The sequence below is a fragment of the Apus apus genome, chromosome 8, assembly GCF_020740795.1.
Source record: "Apus apus isolate bApuApu2 chromosome 8, bApuApu2.pri.cur, whole genome shotgun sequence".
NCBI lineage: Eukaryota > Metazoa > Chordata > Aves > Apodiformes > Apodidae > Apus > Apus apus.
In genome coordinates, this window is record NC_067289.1 from 16,537,693 (window position 1) to 16,557,396 (window position 19,704).

The 19,704-nt window shown below is 38.5% G+C and overlaps 1 protein-coding gene across 4 annotated transcripts in view; it reads left to right on the plus strand.

Annotated features, from left to right (window-relative positions):
• ARMC9 (armadillo repeat containing 9) overlaps positions 1-19,704 on the plus strand; it is a 59,164-nt gene that overhangs the window by 10,983 nt on the left and 28,477 nt on the right. For 3 of the 4 annotated variants that reach the window (XM_051626795.1, XM_051626796.1, XM_051626800.1), the window contains 7 exons: positions 600-698; positions 7,822-7,857; positions 14,792-14,826; positions 16,028-16,139; positions 17,076-17,168; positions 17,819-17,909; positions 18,761-18,884. In XM_051626795.1, coding sequence (XP_051482755.1) covers positions 600-698; positions 7,822-7,857; positions 14,792-14,826; positions 16,028-16,139; positions 17,076-17,168; positions 17,819-17,909; positions 18,761-18,884 — 590 coding nt within the window. The remainder of the gene's footprint in view (positions 1-599; positions 699-7,821; positions 7,858-14,791; positions 14,827-16,027; positions 16,140-17,075; positions 17,169-17,818; positions 17,910-18,760; positions 18,885-19,704) is intronic. The other variant, XM_051626797.1, reaches the window with a different exon arrangement.

Consider the following 19,704-nt stretch of genomic DNA (forward strand, 5'->3'; position numbering starts at 1 on the left):
TGTGCTGGGAAGCTAATAACTGTTCTGAAATCAACCAATTCTTTTGTAGCATGGATTTTCCAAAACAAACAAAAAAAAAAACACCACCGAAACCTGCTGAGATGTTTTGCTTTGAAACATGTGTTGTACTGTGTAATTCATAATTATTCTCTCTGCTGTAGAAGACAGTTGTGCAAGTTCTGCTCTTTAGCTAGACAGCACATCAGCATATCATTGTGTAATTCTGAAACACAAAACTGCTTCCTACTTACTGCTGGGGAACTTACCTTTTGATTGAGGAAAATCTGTATGCAAACAGAGGTGTGACAAATTCTAGTTTTCTTCTAGACTCTCTGAAAGTGTTTAGTGTTAGTCTTGTGAATTGCATAACTATTCCCAGGGGAAAGAATAGTTTTCTGAACAGAACTGTAGTTGCAGTATATACATTGTGCTTGTCATCAGTGAGTCTCAGATGTGTGATTTCTGTCACTCTTAAAAAAAACCAAAACCAAAAAAACCCAAACGAAAAAACACCCCACACCTTTAGTATAGAAACGCTTGCCTGGTAGAAAGTGTAAGTTTTATATGACACTGTTCTCTCTTTGTTTTCTACTTTTTAGATCTCAGCAGAACATCTTCATAGCATTTGTGTTCGCTTGTGTAGCAATCAGATGAGACAAAGTGTAGCTCATAGTATTGACTTCACAAGGCCTGGAACTGTAAGTACTGATGTTTGGGGGTTTTTACAGTAACTATCTCAAAATACAATACTGCTTAAGATGTATCTTGAACAACAAATGTGAGATATTAAAGATAAAACATAATGTGTCCAAGGCAATTTAATTTAGCTAAAAAAGAGGTGTTTGTACTGTGCCCTGTTCCTTTCTGCTGTCAGTGATGCTCCTGTAACCCCAGTGATTTGGCTTAGCCAGCTAAAGGAGAAGCATCAGGCAGGATCATGAGAACAAATGGGTTAAAGAGGAGGAAGGGAGGATTTCCCTTTTTTGTAAGAACTGGTTGTTAGATGACCAGTTAGATGATACACCTAAGCAGACTTGTTGATCTATATGATGGGCTTTAACCCATGTCTAAGCATCTTTGATCTTACTGATAAGTAGCTCAGGGTGCCTGGGGTTTTTTTCTTCCCACTCCACCAGCCTCTTGTTCCTTTTCAGATGGCTGCAGTGTACCTATCAATGTTCTGCTTGTGCCCATTAATGTTCTGCTCAATCTCTTCTGCGGAAATGGAGAGGGAGGTGTTTGTTGTGGCTTTTCTTCAGCAGCAGAACCAGCCTGGGATAGTTTCTAATGTCTGTGAAACTGTACCTGGGGATGTGAAATTTTAAATTACTTAATGATAGTGTAGGAGCTGCTCAGTGGTACAACTTTTTTAATATCTAGCCTGTTAATTTTTTTTTCAAATAAGCTTTAACATTAAAGCATTTTAATGTTAGACTATTGTGGGCCACTACTTTACAAAAACAAGCCAAAATCATGAACTGTGCTTACTATTTTTGCTGTGGCAGACATTCATGTATACTTAATTTTGTAGTAGGAGAGCTTTGTGAAGTGTAAAAGGAAAAGCAGAAAAAGATAAGGTTCTTGCTCCTTATTCTAGCCAAGGTTTTTATAACAATGACGCTATGAGTACATTTTGTTCCTCTTGAAACTCTGCTACAGAAAGATGAGGAGATAATAAAAATGTTCCCTTTTCTCTATGTGCTGGTATTTTCAGAAACAAATATTATTCCTCATTGCTCTTCAAGATGTTTTAAATGCCCTCACTTCCCTGCTAGTGGTCAGAACTCCTTTCTCTGACTTATCCTGTGTTTAGGAGGTACTCTCTCAGCAGCTTTTGCAGGCTGCATATCCCAGAGTTTCAGGAAGAAACCAGGGTCTCTGTCTGCTACCTCAACATTAGGGGCTATCTGTAACTCCTCTCTTCTCAGATTTACACCATGTCTGTGGTGCATGGTTATACCATCTCCCACCCTATAATGAATACCCTCTCCCTAGCATTCTTCTAACCAACAGTTTTCAAGGGTCTTCCTTCTTTCCTCGCCAATGACTTTCCAAGATAATGCTTTTATGTACCCCAGTAGTCTTCTGCATTTTTGCCATCTGGTGTTGGGGCCTTTCTATCATAACTTGATCCTCTGATCTCTTGAACCCTTTGGGGAAGGGGGCAAAGGGGGGAGTGTCATCCTTGTGCCAGATGCTGATTTGTTTCTTAATCCTTTCTGCAGAGAGTGCAGAAGTGACTGAAAATGTGTCTTTTGATAAAAGCTGGGTGGATTATTGCTAGACTGGATATGTCTGTCTGTGCCCCTGTCAAATGCACTATTTTAGCATGAACATCTGTCCTTGTATGGTTTAGCCTTTGGGTATAAGTATCAGCTTCCTTCTCTGTGAAAAAATAAGTGACCGTTGAAGAAATGGGTAAGCTGCAGTGTATAAACACAGTATTTCAGCCAGAATCTCTGCCACTGGAGGTTTTTAAGAACAAGGTGGACAAACTGTTGCCATTTACCAGGAATGGCGGATGCTTGGCTGCTCCTCCAGGACAATTAGGTGACCACTCAAAATCTCTTGCAGCCATACTTCCTCTGTTTTACTAAAAGATGCTCAGCTGCAGCATGATTGTTGAGCTTATGCATCATGGTTATTTACTCCTGCTTCTATAAAAGTGCCTCTAAAAGCATTTCTGCTCTGAAAGTGCCCTTGCCACTATATTTGTGCTATTATGGCTGCTTTAGCACAGTCTCCAGCTATGTAAATAGGTCAGAAAAAGAGGATTTGGTGGCAGTGGATTTTTCCCCTGCTGGAAGTAAATTTTTGCCTCCCTTCTGTCCCAAATTAGCCAGGTTAAGCTCACTAAAGCTGTGTTCTTCTGGCGGAGTTGTATCTATTTTTATACCAGCCAACTATTTCTGTGTGACTGTATGGCTTCTTTACCCACACTTTTTGAGTTAGTTGCTGTGCCAGCAAAGTTCCCTAGTGAAGGATGAGGACAACTTTAGCACTGACACTGTTTAGATTAAGGGTTTCTCAACTGGCTTAGGTCAAGATCACCTTAGGTCACCTTGAGGGTGAGGTAATAGTAGCTACTGTAGTTGAAATCTAATGTTGTTTCTATTCAGACTCACACACCCAGGCTGTCTGAGGCACTAGCCAAGTTTTGGGGTCCTAATGGCAGTCTTCACTTGAAGACCTTCACTGCATCATAACCATATTTCCTCATCTTACCCTTTTATCCACACTCAGTTGATCATATTTTCTTCTTTAGTTCCCACTTGGAGAGTTTTGGTTTTGCTACATGAACTCAAACATGTAGTAACAAAAGTATTAGAAGAAAAAATATGTATAGCCCATCTTCTTAGAAGAAAAATGGAATTCCTTCCTCACAATCCCAAAATACTTCTTACCACTCCCTGACTCTGTTGATCTAGGAAGCCAGATGAGATGGACTAAAAGGCAAATTCTGACTGTTTGCCACTAGGCCACCAAGGCATCCTGTTACTTTTTCTGCAAGGACTCAGAATACCTCATTGTTATACACTGAGATGTTATTGTTCAATCCTTAAGTGGTTTCAGGTTTTCACTGAAGTTTTGGAACAAAGCTGGAGGCATCGTGACCCAGACTAAGTAGCAGCATGAGTTTGCAGCATCTGTGCTGGATTTGTGCTGGAAGGTCCCTTCACTTTTTGCTCATAACTAATGAGAGATGCTGGAGTGTGGTCTTTCCAGTTGCTCCATTTCACAAAATTCCTTCAGCTGTAAGGGACAGTTGCCTGTATAATTGCAGAGGGAAGAGACTAGTGGAGGGGCAGCTCCTTGGCTCATCCTTACCATTAGGTCACTGTGTAGGCAAGATAAATGAGATGTTTCAAAAAGAAAAAAAAAGTCAGTGTCTGCAGAGTTTTGGCAGGCATTAAATGTGGTGGTTTGTTACCTTGGTTTTTCAGGATTTGGCCCTGTCTCACTGACATCACCAATGTCAGGATCAGACCCTTAAACAAATTAGTTTTGACAGATTAGCATCTCTAAGTAGATAAGCAGAAAAGAAAATCATTAGCAAGGAGATTACTTTGTTGTACTGGTGTGCAGCCATAAATTTCTACCACTTTTGCTTAGAGGATGGGTGGATGTGCATTATGAAGTTTGGAAAGAGGAGGTGCTGGAGTTCACAGTCAGCTATACTGGCACAACTTGGGACAGCCCATGCTTGGGAGCAGGTTCTGAGAGGAAATGCTAAAGCTGCATCATTCTCTGAGATGTGGACTTGACCTCTACAGTGTCTTTTGTTAAATCAGCTGCTCTACACTGCTAGCTTTTAGTGATACTGGGAAGGAGAACTATAGCAGTGCTATAACAAAGATGAAGTATTGCCCAAGAAAATTAAAGAGTATGCCTTGGATTATATCCTTGGTAGCATTATTTGTCTGCAAACTTGATTTTGTTCCCAGTGCATTGTACTCTGTGCTTAAGTTTTAATGTCAGGAAAGCAGTATTGTGTAATATAAAGCCGTGAGGTCTCAGGCTTTGCAATTACACTAAAGGTAGCGTGTATCACTTACTAATTTGTGCTGTTATTGTACAAACATCAGCTTCCTGGTATGCCCCCCCCAGCCTGTAGGTGAAGAACTGTCCTTTCAAACTGGAAGAAATTCGTATCAGGACCACGAATCCCAGAACGAGTCTTTCTTACTGAACTGGCTTTGAGACCTGGGGCAATGACATCTCATAACCAAAAGTCTTTCCCAGTGTAATCATACCACAAAACCTTATTTAGCAAGAGCTTCTGGTCTTGGCTGTTTCCTTGTGCTCTCTGGTAACCTGACTTGGACCTCGTTCTTTTGCAGAGCAACTTGATGTCTCTTGCCAGCTCTGTGAACTCCTGGGTCAGCTTGTGAGCCTGCTCTGCAATCCATTAACAGGATGCATCTGCTGCATGTATTGGGAGAGAGGCCACACTGCTGTGTTACAGTTGGAAGATGTTTCCAAGGCTTCTCTGAAGCCCTGTTTTACCATAAGGCTTTTTTCCTAGCTGCATTTGAATGTTATCACCATCTTCTATCATAATATTTTACATGTGTGGTCTTGAATTGGGAGATTAGAAACCTGAGAGAACTGTAAAAGTGAAAGGTCTGGATCTAAGAGTAGGAGGTCAAAGCCCAGGTCTGACAAGTTGAGGAAACATTAATTTGAAGATTTAATCAGATTTGTGACTTTCTAATGTTTGGACAGGGAACTGATGTAGGAAATAGTAAGTTTGAGGAGAATAGTTTTCAACACAGCGATCTATCATAGTCCCTTATGTCTTTAATGCTCTTGAGATAACTGGAATTTTATTTTTTTCCTTTTTATTTTTCTTTCTAATAGTGATTTGTATGGTGGGTAAGAAGCATGGGTTGTAGTTTCTTGATTTCTACAATCCTCTGTTTAATATATATCATGAAGCCAAGAGGATTCTGGCTCTTTATCACTGAAGAGTGGTTCATTCCCCATTGAAAGTAGCTCTTAAGCATAGGTACAACTCTTAAACCCATCAACAGCTTATCTGATTCAAGTAAGATGTACACTTCCCTGGAATTTCTTGGATTAGGAATAATGTAATAAGATTCTCTAAACTTTGGATTAAAGAGAAAAAAGGAATTGCTTCTTCAGATGCACAGTGTCTGTCAAGAGTCAAGATGAGTGTTAACCACTGGAGAATCTTTCTATGACTAAAAAGCTGTACAGTCATTTGCACATATTGCTCCTGTGCTGTGGAATAGAATAAATACCTATTATGTTTTTACTGTTGTTCAGTCTGGTTATATTTACCTGTAGCTACAATTAGTTGAATTCATGTTCATTGCAAGTTTTAGGCCTCTTCTGATACAACTCTGGAAGCTGTGTAAAAAGTTTTAGTTCTGTCACTACACAAAAGCACAAGCTCTTCTGTAAAGTTAAGCTGTCACTTACAAACTGTAAACAAGGATGAATTTTTTTACCTTGCTGGTCTGTGCTTTTTTCCCCCCACTTTCTTTTACTGCAAATGTGAACATACCATCATGCTGTGATAGTTGTGGCAGTTACTCTGTTTCTTACTTGTGAAAGAGTTTTCTGCACCAGGAGACCACATGAAATCTAGGAGACAGGGTAACAGAAGTTGTGGGCTTTTTTTATTACTTTGAACCATTCAGAGTGGATTCACCAAGCATTATGGGAACGTGTGCTCTTTAATTAAAAAATAATATGCACATTACAGCAAACAGCATCTACCCTAAACAAGCTTTTTCTTAGGATGAAATATATCAGTCTTTTCCATCCCTGTCTTATACACTACCACTTATATTTGGGAAAGAAGAAACAAGCCAACCTCCTTAAGCAAAGATAAGTTTTTTTTTTCTGCTGATGGGGTATATGATGACTTTTTCACCAGTTGCTGCAGGTGATACAACTACCTGCAAGAACTTGTGTGGGTTTTTTTGTTTGCAGAAATCCCTCTTATCTAAAGGTAAGGTGTTGCCATCAGCAGAGGATTCCACAAACTTTTCTGTCTTCATAAGATTAGCCTGGGTTGGAAGGGACCTTGAAAGGTCATATAGTCCAACCTTTTGTTATTTTCTTTAATATTAAAACTTCCCTTTAATGTCATCTTTGTCTTGATGCCTACATGCATTTTCACTGGCCCAGGTCATGCGTGTGTCAAAATGTCGTCTTCTCATGAGACAGGTTGTCTCCTAGTTTCTTTTGCTCATTCACTTGTCTATCAATGTTGTCCATTGTCTTAAATCCAGTACTGTGAAAGTTAAAATACTCATTCACATCAGGGAATTCTGAGTGTGATGGTAATAAAAAGAATAGTAGCAGATTTTTAACATTTGTTAAAGTATAGAAAGAACTTTATCTTCTGCTCACAATGAAGAGTGGCAAGTTTCTTATTCCTTCTGTATAAGGCTGCATATGTCTGTTAAAGAAGAAGTTGCTAAATACAGTGTTTATGTGCTTATTCATCTCTACACGTGTCCTCTGAAGTAAGTTTTGTCAGGTTTGCCCAAAAAGACTAGAAGCAGAATAATTAGTGTTGGTCTTATTTCATTGTGTTGAACTATGCACTTTTATTTTTAGTTAAAACTGTCCTTTTTTGCTACAAATCTGTTCTAAGTTAAACATTTTAGTCTAATTAAAGAGAACATGGCTTATTTTGTACTAAATTACTCAAATCATGAATTACCACATTTTTTTTATTTTTGTAACTAAATCCTAGGTTTCCTTCCAGAGACTTTTCTTAATTTGTCCTTGGAGTCTTTTGGGATGAGGAATTGATACCATTGCTGAAACATCTGAAGTTGTGTGTCTCAGCTTTCTTTATGTGCTGATGAGAAACTCTAGCAAAGCAAGTATGGGGAATACTTGCAGCTGGTTTCTCAGAAGCTGAGGTCTTATGATCAGTGTCATGGTCATTGGTATCTCTCTCTTAGCTGCTTCACTGCAGTGACCAATATAAGTAACATATTCAGAGAAGTGTGTCAGTGCTTGGTACATAGTTACTCTAACTGACAATGAGAACGCAGGCATGTGCAGACCAGGTGTGTTTGCTGGGTGTTGAAAGGAGAGCTTGCTATGTAAATGTATCATGAGAGTGACACTGATTTCAGTCCTCAAACACAGAAGTACATAGATTGAGAGAAGATGCTTATTCAAAACTAATAGTGTGTTAATTTTTAGCTAATTTTGATTTTTGGGGTGGTTTTTTTTTTTTTTAGAACTGTGTGTTTCTCTGTAATTTATTTCTGTTAACTTGGTTTTTTTTTAATCTACTTTATTTTATTGTGTGCCTGTTTGCCCATAAAGGGATATTACTCTATGAGCCCTTGTGATGATGGATATGTAAGTGTCTATATCTTTATATCCTTTCACATTGCCTGCTGCAGTCTGTCACAGTCTGTATTTCTCTTCATTTCACAATGTGTAACATTTTTCTATGCATTTTAACTTATTATGGCATTAACTGTATGTTTTATAAAGACTCAACAAATGTGCAAGGCTTGCTTGGGATTTCTGCATGGAGAACGGAATAGGAGTCTTTATGAAGCCATACTTATGTAGCCATAAGTAATTTTATGGCTTCATAAGACATGTAACACAGCATGTCAACAAAAGAGCAGCTTTCTCCCCAAATTCTACATGAAACACAGCTTCTTTATATCATGCAGAAAGCAATTACTGCTTCCACATCAACATCAGTGTATATAGTGGACACAGTGTGCCAGCAGCAGCTGATCCCACAGCCCTTCTGAGTAAGCAGATAAATGTTATTGCTCAAGGTAACACAGCAAATCCACTTGTGCTCTTCAGAGGTGCATCTTATGTATTTGAATTTTTAATTGTAAAGTGAAACTTCCTCTCTGTAGTAAAGATTATAAAATTGTTTCTTACAATTAAAATGGATCCTCTTTGATTGTGAACTGGAAAAGGGAAGCAGTATTACTGCCTGCGACTTGTGTAACTCAAATGGAAGTTTGTATTCTGGCAGTATTGCAAGTACACCATAAGTATCTAATTTTGCTCACAGGGCATTCTTTGCAAAGAGAGGAAATGAGTCTGCTTCTAAGTAACTGAGTAACTCAGTGTGTAATCAGAAAAGCGATTGACACCAACTCTGAAAAATGTCATTCATTATTCTACTTTAAAATAATCCATATTTCTATTTTTCTGCTTTATTTGGGTAAAAAAGATTTCACCTTTCCATAAAAACAGTACTTCTTTTTCAAACGTATTCCTCACTTGGAATTTCAGTAACCCCTGTGGGTGTTCCACTTCCCACTTAACACAATATTTTGTTGTCTGAGAAATAGTCATAGATTTACTGAATGTAGTGGACTATTCCTTCTTTTTATCTTGATGTAGAGGGTACTGTCCGCATTCACCTCTGTTAAGAGGTCACCTCTGTCAATCAACCTGTTCATGTTGATGATGTGAGTGTTCACAACAGACACTTTTTTCTTGATGTTTAGCATTTTATTCTCTCTCAAAATGGTCTGTTTTGAGATTGAGGAAAGAATAAGGAAGATAAGAAATTATTATATTATCTTTGCTGAGGAAAAGTTTTGCTCTTATACAGGTAGCCTTAGTTAAATGTAACTTTACTCAGTGTGGAATATAATAACTTATAACACAGAGTTTATAAAATTGTTGTAAAGTTATCAGTCTCCAGTTCTGAGTTATTGCTTGAATACATAGAGAGCTTTGAGCCTCCTCTCATATTTATATATATAGTATTTTATACTTTTTCTGACATTTTGTCTTGTCATTACATTATCATGTAGTACAGTGTGACTTTTCAATGTACACTTCAAATGTCTTAACCTGTTTTATATGCCAAGGGGAAGGTTTCCATAACAGCATATGTCTTGTTTAAGTGAAGAAAAAAAAAAAATTAAAAACATCTGCTGATCTTCTTATGAAATAAATTTGCATAGCCCCAGTAGACCTGCCAGGTTACACAAGCTTGGAGTCAAACCCATCTTAGGCTGCATGTAGCAGTCTTGTCATTAGCATATAACAAATGAGCTCAACATACATTTTTGAGTTCTAATGATATGTACACATTTGCTCAAACTTTGGTTTTCCTCTTCACATATTCATCACATATATCTGATTATTAATTCTGAATCTGCATTGAATCGACACTGAATTCTTAGTGCGCATTTTCAGAGTGGTAGCTGAGGACAGGATCTGGCTTTCAGCTTTAGCCTTCAGCATATTATGAATATATACATCAAATAGCAAAGCAGGATTGGTTTGAATACAGGGCTACAGTATTTGATAAAATCAGTTGTGGTTTTGGCTTGGACATAAAGTGCATCTGTTTTCTTTTATAAATATTGATTTTATTTTTTTTCCTCCTTTGAACTTCTTCATTTTATTGCATGCTGTTCATATTCATGCCTTGCTTCTTTAAAAAATGAAGGGCTGCCATCTGTGGCTAATCTGCATCATGACAGAATTACTCGGCTTATGGCACCTGGCTGGGCTTTGGCAAGAACCAACACAAACAGAAGTCATACCCCATGGTCCTACCAGAATGAGCTATGCTTGGGCTGTTGTGTTCTTGTTTCTTTCCTTAAGACACCTACTTTCTGCATGTGTTTCAATTATGACAAATGGTTTTGTCTCAAGATTGGGTTTGCATGCTAAGTATTTGATTTAAGATGAAGTTAATTAATGCAGGGAGTTTTGTAATGCAGGTGAATCATGTACACCCCATGTTCTTCCCACTCATTCACTGGCAATTTAAGGAATACTGTTATTCAAAAGGTTGAATTAATATTTAACTTGTTCCGGGAAAGGTAAGACTGGGGAAAGGGCTTGGGAGAAAATGCTGAGGAAATAAATGCTTCTTGATCTAAGAAAACTGGTAGTAAAGAGGAGCTATGTAAACTTTGCTGATGGATGGATCATCTGGTGGTTGACATGAAAGGTGTGTAATGGGGAAGTTACCTCTCAGCAGTGCCTTTGACTGCCTTTCAGTCTGTGGCCTTGGATTCATTACCTGGAGACTGTAATGTTCCTGCTAACCTTATAGGAATATTAAGAATTTATTTTCTGTAGAGTGCTTTGAGGTCTATGAATGCTGATGGTTTTACTTTCTCTTGTCCAGTTATTTAAAAGCAGGTTTTATAAATAAGTCCCAACTTCCCAGCATCCAAATACTTTCTCTCTCCAAAACACAATACAGTTGGAGTTTTTGCACTATTGCCACAGAAACGACAAGATATCAGAGTTCAGCATTTAGAATGGAGAATGAACAGCTGGAAAGAGAAGAACAGATATGTGATGACCAAAAAGCCAAAAGGCTCAAGTGGGTTCTCTTCTGCCCCCTTCCAGACTCCAATATTAACCTTTTCCTCAGTTTAAAGTACCCCTTTTGTTCCTAAAAATAATTTTAAAAGACTTCATGATTTTACATGTGTCTGCAACATACAAGTCCATTTTAAAAGCATATGGCTAAACTTCTGTGAAGATTTAAAATTAGTTTTGTTATTTATTTGGTGGTAGGACAGGTTTTTTGTTGCTGAGAATCTCTAGCAATGTGTTCAAGGGGTGAAGGCTGGTTCAGCAGGCATTCCCACCAGAATGCATATGGGACCCTGGCTTTGGATCTGCTGTGTACAGAGATAATGGTGAAGACAATGACCTTTTTCCACAGGCTAGATTATATACCTTAAATGAAGTAAGCATGCTGATGTAAGCAAGCCCAAGAACTGATTTGTATTTGAGGTGTGGTTTTGCTTTTGTTAAAGCTAATCCGCAAGTGGAGAACTAGAGCTTAGCACAGTTTTTGTAGGGTTAAGTTATGTAAAGGGATTTAACTGGGTAAATATCCTGAGACTGGGGCATCTTGGATGCATACCAAAGAGGAGAAATGGAAACAAACAAACAAATGCTAGTGAAATGCCAAAGGATGTGCCAAGGTCAAGTGTATTTGCTTTGGTGGGCTGCCTGCTAGGGAATTTGTAATGTGCATTTGCCTTTCCCTGTTGTGTGGGGCCAGGGACTTTGTGAGGTGAAGAAGAGCACTCTGCTTAAGGAACAGGAGTATTAAACCGAGTTACATTAAATTTAAGGATGGGTCTGTATTTCACTCTTTTAATTAGAAACCTTACTGTGAAAGAAGCTATGAAATTTTTGGTGGAGTATGTGGGTCATATTCCCCAGGCTTAATTTCCACCTGGTCTATGAGCCAGTTCTTCCTATTGCTGAGGCTGCTGCTTCCAACTGGTCAAATCTGCTGGCATTAAAGATAAGGTGTGGAGCTCGGTACGAACTTAGGGCTGTCAGGGGTATTAGCTCAAGCTCTGTGTTGGAACCAGTGCCCTCGATGCTGGTGCTGCTGCGTAAGACAATGAAAGCAGCCAAGGAATGGGTGTAGAGGTAGTGCCCACCAGATTGGCAGTGATTTGGGAGCAAAAGCTGAAGAGACCATTGGATGAGGAGGAGAAAGGCTGGCAGGGTGGTGGAGCTCTGAGGATGTGGAGTACCACATCTTTCCTCTTTAAAAACGAGGATAAAAACGTTGAAAGTTGAGAGTCTATGGCAGGAAGGTGTTCAACTTTGTGATCAGCAGTCAGTGGTACTGTATTTGGGTCACTTGAAAATTAAACTGACTGTAAGTCAGAAGGCACATTTAGCAAGAGATGGAGAGTGTCCCTCAGGAAGCTGCGTGGCTGTGTGCTTCACAGGCTGCCTCTGATATCTGACCCAAAGTAGTGTGGACCCTGAAGTCATGGCCCTACATGCCACAGAAGAGCTGCTGGGTTCTACTGTTGCCAAAAAGTGCCCAGTGAATACATACAATTCTCTAGCAATATTTTAATGCAATCTCTGTTCTCATAAAATTTCTTAAAATAGAAGCCTAAATAAATTCCAAACCAGGAAAATACTTGTACCAGAGTTGTTACTGTACTGTGTCAGGTGTTGTTTGCTTATTTTGCAGAATTGTTCTGTCATAATCAAACACTAAATCTGTTGGGTTTCTGTTTATGGTGGTTGTGCCATGAGCATTCAATTGTTTAATTGCAAATTAGTAATTTTTATCTCTTGCTTGCACACTGCTGTGCTGTGGTAGATCTCAAGAACCAACTTATTCAAGAGATTGGTGCCTGTATCTGCTTTCCAGATGAAAAAAGTTGAGGCCCAGAGGTGTGAAATAACGTGTTTAAATTGAATCTACAGTCAGGAGCTGATCAGGACTAGAAGCGTATCTCCTAAGACGAAAGCCAATGTCTCTGTATGCCATACTGGATGGATACAGATTTGCTTACTTATGGCTAATTGCAATCATGTAGATGAAGATAGGAAATACCTGCCTATAACATAGTTGCATTCTTTTTGCTTACCAGTGGTGCTGATCGTAGTCAGTCAGATTCAGAAATAAATGTGCAGAGGACACACCAGTCCTAAAAAACTTTTCCCGTTTCTGTTTTGCCTCATTGAGCCTGAATTAACTGTATCCTTATTGCTTTCCCAGAAGCACCAAAAGCCTGAGAGAGCTTCCATCCTCGGGTCCAGGTTGTAGTCTAGTAAACTTGAGTCTGAGCAGGAAAGTAAATGCTGGACAAGAAGGTTCTCAATCAGTGGTCCTGCGCTTAGAGCTCCAGTATAGGGTCTGCTTCATCATCCAAATGTTTTTCCAGTTGCTTCTGAAGTTTGAGATTTATAAAAGTTTTGAGATTTATAAAATATTGCAAAATCCTACACTTGCCAAAAGGTTTTATTTGTGTGGAAGGGTGGTGCGTGTGTCTTTACCAATTACATTTCCCTTAGCTACATTTTGGTTGGAGCACACGTTTTTCATTCTAAGGCAGGAAAGAAGTGGCAGGTAGAAGAACTTTGCTGAGCAGACATCTTTTATATACATCTATTTACTCTTTGTGATTTTATTGTGCACAAGATGATAGGTTTTTTCACTGGGAAAATAGTTTTGTTTAAACAAAAATTAACAAAAATGCTAAGAAAAATGAACACAAATAATTGAGGGGAAAAAAGTTTGTTTTGATGCTTTGAAAGACTTTCCTGTTGTGCAAAATAAACTGTTTTGAGAACTGCTGTCAAGATGGGTTAATTCTGAAGTGTATTACCTGTTAATTATCTATTGTGTACAAGTCACTCATTGACTTAAGCATCATATAAAATGCTTTCCAACATGCCTATAAGTTTATTTCACCTCTAAGAGAGTAGTTCCTTGTATTAGGAAGGATACCCGTGAGGTAGTGTGTTCAAGAAAATGTCAGCTGGTGTAATTCAATATTCTCTATGGTATTTCATGCTTTTTGTCTCTTAAATCCCTCAGTTTTAAATCTGACAATAGACATCAATTATATAGCTCCCATGAAAGAGACTAGGTTAGAAGAGAAGTCCGGATTTAAAGGCATAAGTGGTAATGAGAGATTTTTTAGAAAGTGAGATCAACACAAAGAGATGACACTGAATATTCTGCAAATATGGCATGTAGTTGACAGCAGAATGCGTGATATGAACCACTCTTATGCCAGAATTGCTGCTTCTTGGCTTGTCTACAATTAGCTCTAGCAAAAAATTATTTACTGAAGCAGACAGCTTTTATATGGAACTTTTATATGGTGTTGATCCTTTTAAGATTTGACTTGTTCAGCAGTGGTACCTGCATATGCTCTGTGTCACACTGCATTAGGGAGGAAATATCCAGGGTATATTATCTTAGCACCACTGAGAATGTTCATACTCATATTCCGTATTGGTTTTATCCATATTAGAATACAGTGTCTTTACATACTAATAGTTATATGTAGGGGTATATATGAGTAGCAACAGGTACTCTGATGATGTTAGTGTCAAAAGGAAGGTTTATAGTACATCTGGATGCAGTAATAGGTGCTAGGTCTCCAGTGAAATGTTACTGCAACTTTAAGGTATGAACATTTTTTGAGTCAATAAATGTGTTATTAGGTTCTTCATCTTCCTTGATGGGCTTTGGATGGTTGTTTCCATCCACTTTTTTCCCCCTTTATTTATTTATTTCATTGTTTTTTTGTTTATTGCTTGAATTATAGGTAGTTTTGGGAATATGACAGTGAAGATAACATGGCCAGATCATAAGAAAAGAAGTTTTTAACTGTGAAACACTTTAAGGGAAAAGAAAGATAAACCTTGGAGACACTGTTTGTATGAAATTTGGATTAATCTGTTGTGGTTTTTTGCTTGTTGTTGGTTTTGGGTTTTTTGTTTGGTTGGTTTTGGTTTTGTTTGTTTGTTTGTTTATTTTTTTCCTTTTTTGATCCAGGCTTCCAAGATATTAAGAGCATCTTCAGTCTCTGTGTAAGTATTTAATTCTGAGCTTCACTTACCTGTAGATAAAAGGAGTGGTTTGTTCACTGAAGTGCATTCCCAGTTGTCTGCAAATGGGAACCACTCCTCCCCTGTGAGCTTCCTCTGATCTCAGTGAATACTGTGTGCAAATATTGTGTGATCTGTTTTCTTCTGTTGGGCAGGTTCAGTAATATCCTAATTTCAGCAGAATGTTGCTAATCCAGTAAATCAGCCACTCTGCACCTGTTAGTTGGTTGCTGTAGTTTCTTTACTGTTTCTGCACAGTGCAGCACTGTTGTTACAACTGGTTTGCTTCTCACAAATGTAGGGAAAAGGGAAATTGGTAACATGGATTTTTAGGTGCTTCAAGTTAATTTTTTTTTGTGACTGACTTCATAAATTTTGGCTTATAAGATTGAATAGAGATGGTATATCTGAGGTGAAGGTTTAATTAAATTTTCGATACATTGTTTTGATCCTTCTGTTGTTTACAAGGTAATTAAAGGGACAATTATACACATAACATCAAATTTGTTTTGAAAAGTCGTAGGGTAGGAAGAGAGTAAAAATTGTTTAGTGGAATAAATTTAAATAGTAAAATTAAGAACTGACTAGAAATAATTTTGTTAAGTAAAGCTTCTATTGCAGTATTAAAACTCAAAATAGCAAGATAGTACTGGTGTATGGAGAGTCATCATATATTCATTATTATGTTAAACCTGCATAGTCCAGCTTGTAAAAATCCATTTGGTCTACCACCTTTGTGTTGGAGAAGACATTTATGTGTGCTTGAGGGCTTAGAAGTGAAGTTGGGGCTGCATCTTGTCACTGTGTCTGTTTATAACTATGTGCCAAGAGCCACAAGCTGCTGCCCTCATGACCTTGTGGTCCACACAGGACAAAAAAGGATGTTACTGTACTGCTTTGTGCCACTAAAAAGCTCAGATCATCTGTTGGTTGGTTGCCAGAGTTTAGTGACTGCAAGTTACTATGTTCAATGAGCTGCATGCGTGGTGAAAAAATGAGACAAAGTTTAAAAAGCCTGTTGTTCTAATGCGGTAATGGTAATAAAAGTAAGAAAGGTGTACAAATGTGGAAGCTCTTTTCCTGAAGCACACTTCCTGTTTTGGCTCTTCTCACCTCAGCAACATCAGCTGCACTGAATAAGAAGAGAGAGCTTTGATTGATGTATTTCCCATTTGCATTGCAGGAACATGCAGGATGTGCCGTTGTTGCCCTCTGTGGATTATGAGAAGCTGAAGAAAGATTTAATTACAGGGAGCGATCGTCTCAAGGCCTTCTTACTGCAGGCTCTGCGCTGGGTAAGGGAGGTGGCCTCAGCAGAAATGAAGACATAGGTCCCTTCTGGAGGGGTTCAGGACTAAAATCCATCTTGAGAGCAGGATGATTGTTCTGGTGATCAGAGCAGCAATATAGGAAACTTCTCTGTCAGTGAAGCTTGCTGAGGCTCTTGGGATGATGAGGAAAGCCCAGGTAGTAGGTGTGGATTTGTAGCAGTACTCTCCCTGTCTGAGGAAAGCCAGATAGGAATTCCTGGGATCTTCAGTGGAAGTAACATCTAATGTGTTTTCAAGAAAACTGTTGTGAGTTTAGGCAGTTCCTTTTTCCATGTATTGCCCCTTTTTAGATGTATACAAATATTGCTGTATTAAAGAAATACCTGACTCTAATCAGCATAATCCTTTGTAATCAAGAAGTGCCTAGAAGTGCCTACGTTCTGCTTGACTTGGATCACATCACGATATTGCGGAAGAAGTAAAGGTGACAACAGGAAGTTACATTTTCCTGTTGAAAAGGAAGCTGATGGGTTCAAAGTGACAGACATGTAAGATGGTAATAGTGGAATTCCGATCAAGCTTCAGTGTCCGTTTTCACATTAAAAAACATCCGTTGGGTCTGACTAGTGGTTCTCCTAGCCCTGTAGTCTGTCTCAGATGTTTTGGAAAAGCAGTACATTTGTAGCTATTTGAGGGGTTTTTTAACTTCATGGGAAGTAGTGCTTTTTCCTTCCTCTGTGAACAGCTCCCAAGTAACAGTTTTGTATTGCATCACTGAACTGAGGTCAGGTCAGTTCATTTAATCTCGTTCCCTTAGATCACTGAGGTTGAATTCCTTCTCCCCATGGGAAAAGATTTCTCAGCTGTGGGGTATCAGCACCTTTAAAATCTTCAGTGGTCATCAATTCACATTATCATTTATTTATTTGACTGGTTTATTTATGTTCTTATTTATTTTAGCGCTTGACAAAATCATATCCTGGAGAACAGAGGGACACTGTTCTGCAAGCCTACATCAACCATGACCTCCTCGACTGCCACAGCAACTGTCAGGTCAGCTGGAAAGTGATTTCCTCCACCTTTTGTCATTGCAACAGTAAAGTGACCACAAAAGTTAAAGGACTATTAAATCAATGACCTGTTTTTCTCCCTGTAAATTCCTGTAAGAGGGAAGTTGTGTGAAAGCAGCACCTGAAGTAAAACAGATTGAAAATAGTTAGCATTGTGGTGTTCTTGATAAGTTACTGAGCTGCTTTTCCACACTCTTTATTTGTCAAACAAAAGTATTTCTATTCAGGTAGCATTACTGCATTTTAGCTCATCAACAAAGTTAACAGATTTTTTTTATTTTTTTTATTATTTTTTTTTTTGGTCCCTGACTAAATACTGATTTTAGCTCTCAGCTTTAGCTGATAACTGTGTTGGTTCATTATAATTCTCACCCTGCACCATGGTGTTTTAACCAACTGAGCTAAGGAGCTTAATTAGCTTACTTGTTCATTTTCCATTTCTCCCTCAGCACCTTGTCAATAAAAAAAGGAACGTGGAAATCTTAATTCACATTGTCATTATTTAAAATATCAATATGCATTCCAAGTTGGTTCGCTGAGAAAATGTAATAACCCTTTTATAACATTATAGAAGGCTAACTTCATTTTATCCTGCTTTGGTGAGGTTTTATTCACGTTTGGTTTCTTTTTCAGGGAAGTGTCTTTAAATTATTTTGTTCTAAAAGTAACATAGTCAGACAGTATACAGCAAGGCTCATCAATGCTTTTACTTCATTGTCAGAAGGTAAGAGATTTGTTGCAAAAAGAAAAAAACAAAACATTTTAATATAAAGCTGGCTTAGAGGTATTTCACAAGTGCATGTCACTGCATGTGGAAATTTAGAGCCTTATTTGCACCCTTTTTATAGGGATTCATTGTCTTTTGTTCAAAACATTTTTTCAATATCTGCAAAGCTTTCATTTTTACACTCTATGTTCAGCATTTCTGACTTCTTTTGTTGATTTGTGGCCTTTAATGTCGGCTTCAGTCTCTTCAAGAGAGTTAAAAAAAAGGAAAAAAAAAATCCCTATTAATTTTAAGGTCATGTAGGCAGACCTGCTACCACGCTGTGTAACAGTAGTTAGTGCAGCTGCTCTTGCGCCTTCCTGGTCCTCACCTGAATTAATCTGCTCCTCACTGCTGTTTGGCTGCATATATATGCAGCTTTGTGTCTCTGCCTGTTCCAGATTAGCCCTTTGTTTGGTGCTACTTAAGGAGCTAACTATTGCTAGGAACTGGAGTCCCATTCAAAGTCAGTAGCTGTAGGGCATCTAACTTGTTTGAGCTCTTTGGACATCTCTCTTCTTTTCCTAGAGTACACAAAACTGTGATAGATCAGAAAGCTTGTACTGAAACAGGGATAATGGATTCTGTGTGATACTAACTTGGCAAGTGGGGGCCTCTAATGCCCCAGGCAACTGGATTGAGTGCAACTGGTCTGCTAGACAACTCATTTGTGCACGTTGGGTGTTGGCAAAAGGTTGTGGCTTGTTAAGAAGAAACTGAGGTCAATCCTGCTTAGTTTTCTAAGGAGAGAGCTGTTCTGTCATAAGCTGATATCTTGGCATCTGTTCTCTCATCACTTTTTGCACCAGGTCGTGTCTACCTTTCTCAGAACCCAATGTTGCTGCAAATGCTGGAGGAGAGACTGAAAGCTGAAGACAAGGATTCCCTTACATGGAGGAATGTTCTGGCAGCTCTGCAGAAATTCAGCCTCAGGTGATGAAAGCACAGCACACAGTGGTGACAGCAGGAGAGGAAACATAGGCTAGTTAGGCTCTGTTCAGAGAGGAAAGAAGAGCACTTGACTTTCCCATAGCAATCATCAGAACCTCTGATGACTGATGAAAACTGTCATTTTTTATGAAGGAGAACTCGGATGTGCTGGCTGAATTAACCTGACTTCTTACCAGCTGTCAATACCCAAGTCACTGCACATCTGTGATAGCCTCCTGTGCTTTACAGGCATTCCTTAATTGAACAAAGTCAGAATCTTAATGTAGAAAGTTCTGGAGATCCTACACAGAAAAAGAGTTGTGTTACATTCCAAAGCATAAGGTTTTCATTATCCTTTCTGCAAACATTTTTCAGGGATTTTGTCCTCATCCTGTTGTCCCTCTTTCCTGGAGCTGTCTATGCATGGGCTATCTTGTTTCTTACTTTTGCATTAGCAGTCTGACTCAAATGCCCACCATAAGAGAAATATCATGCAAAAGTAGTAAAGAGCATGATGTTGCTGCCATTTACCAAAGAAGTATGATCTAGGAACACTTGTTTTCACAGTACTCAGGAGGAATATTCAGCCCTGAGTAGTTAGCTAAATATAAGGAGGTAGATGGTTGTATTTAGCTCTTATTTTCATTAATATTTCTTCTAAATTAAGAGTGTAAGTGTTGAGGGCTTTTTTATTTTGATTTGTTTGAGCTTGTTGAAGAATGAGGGCTTCTTTTGGATTTGCCTCATTTAGAACTTGTCTGGATAAATAACATGTGTATGTGCTTTTGGGTAAGATTCTGGACTGCTTCCTGACATGATAACC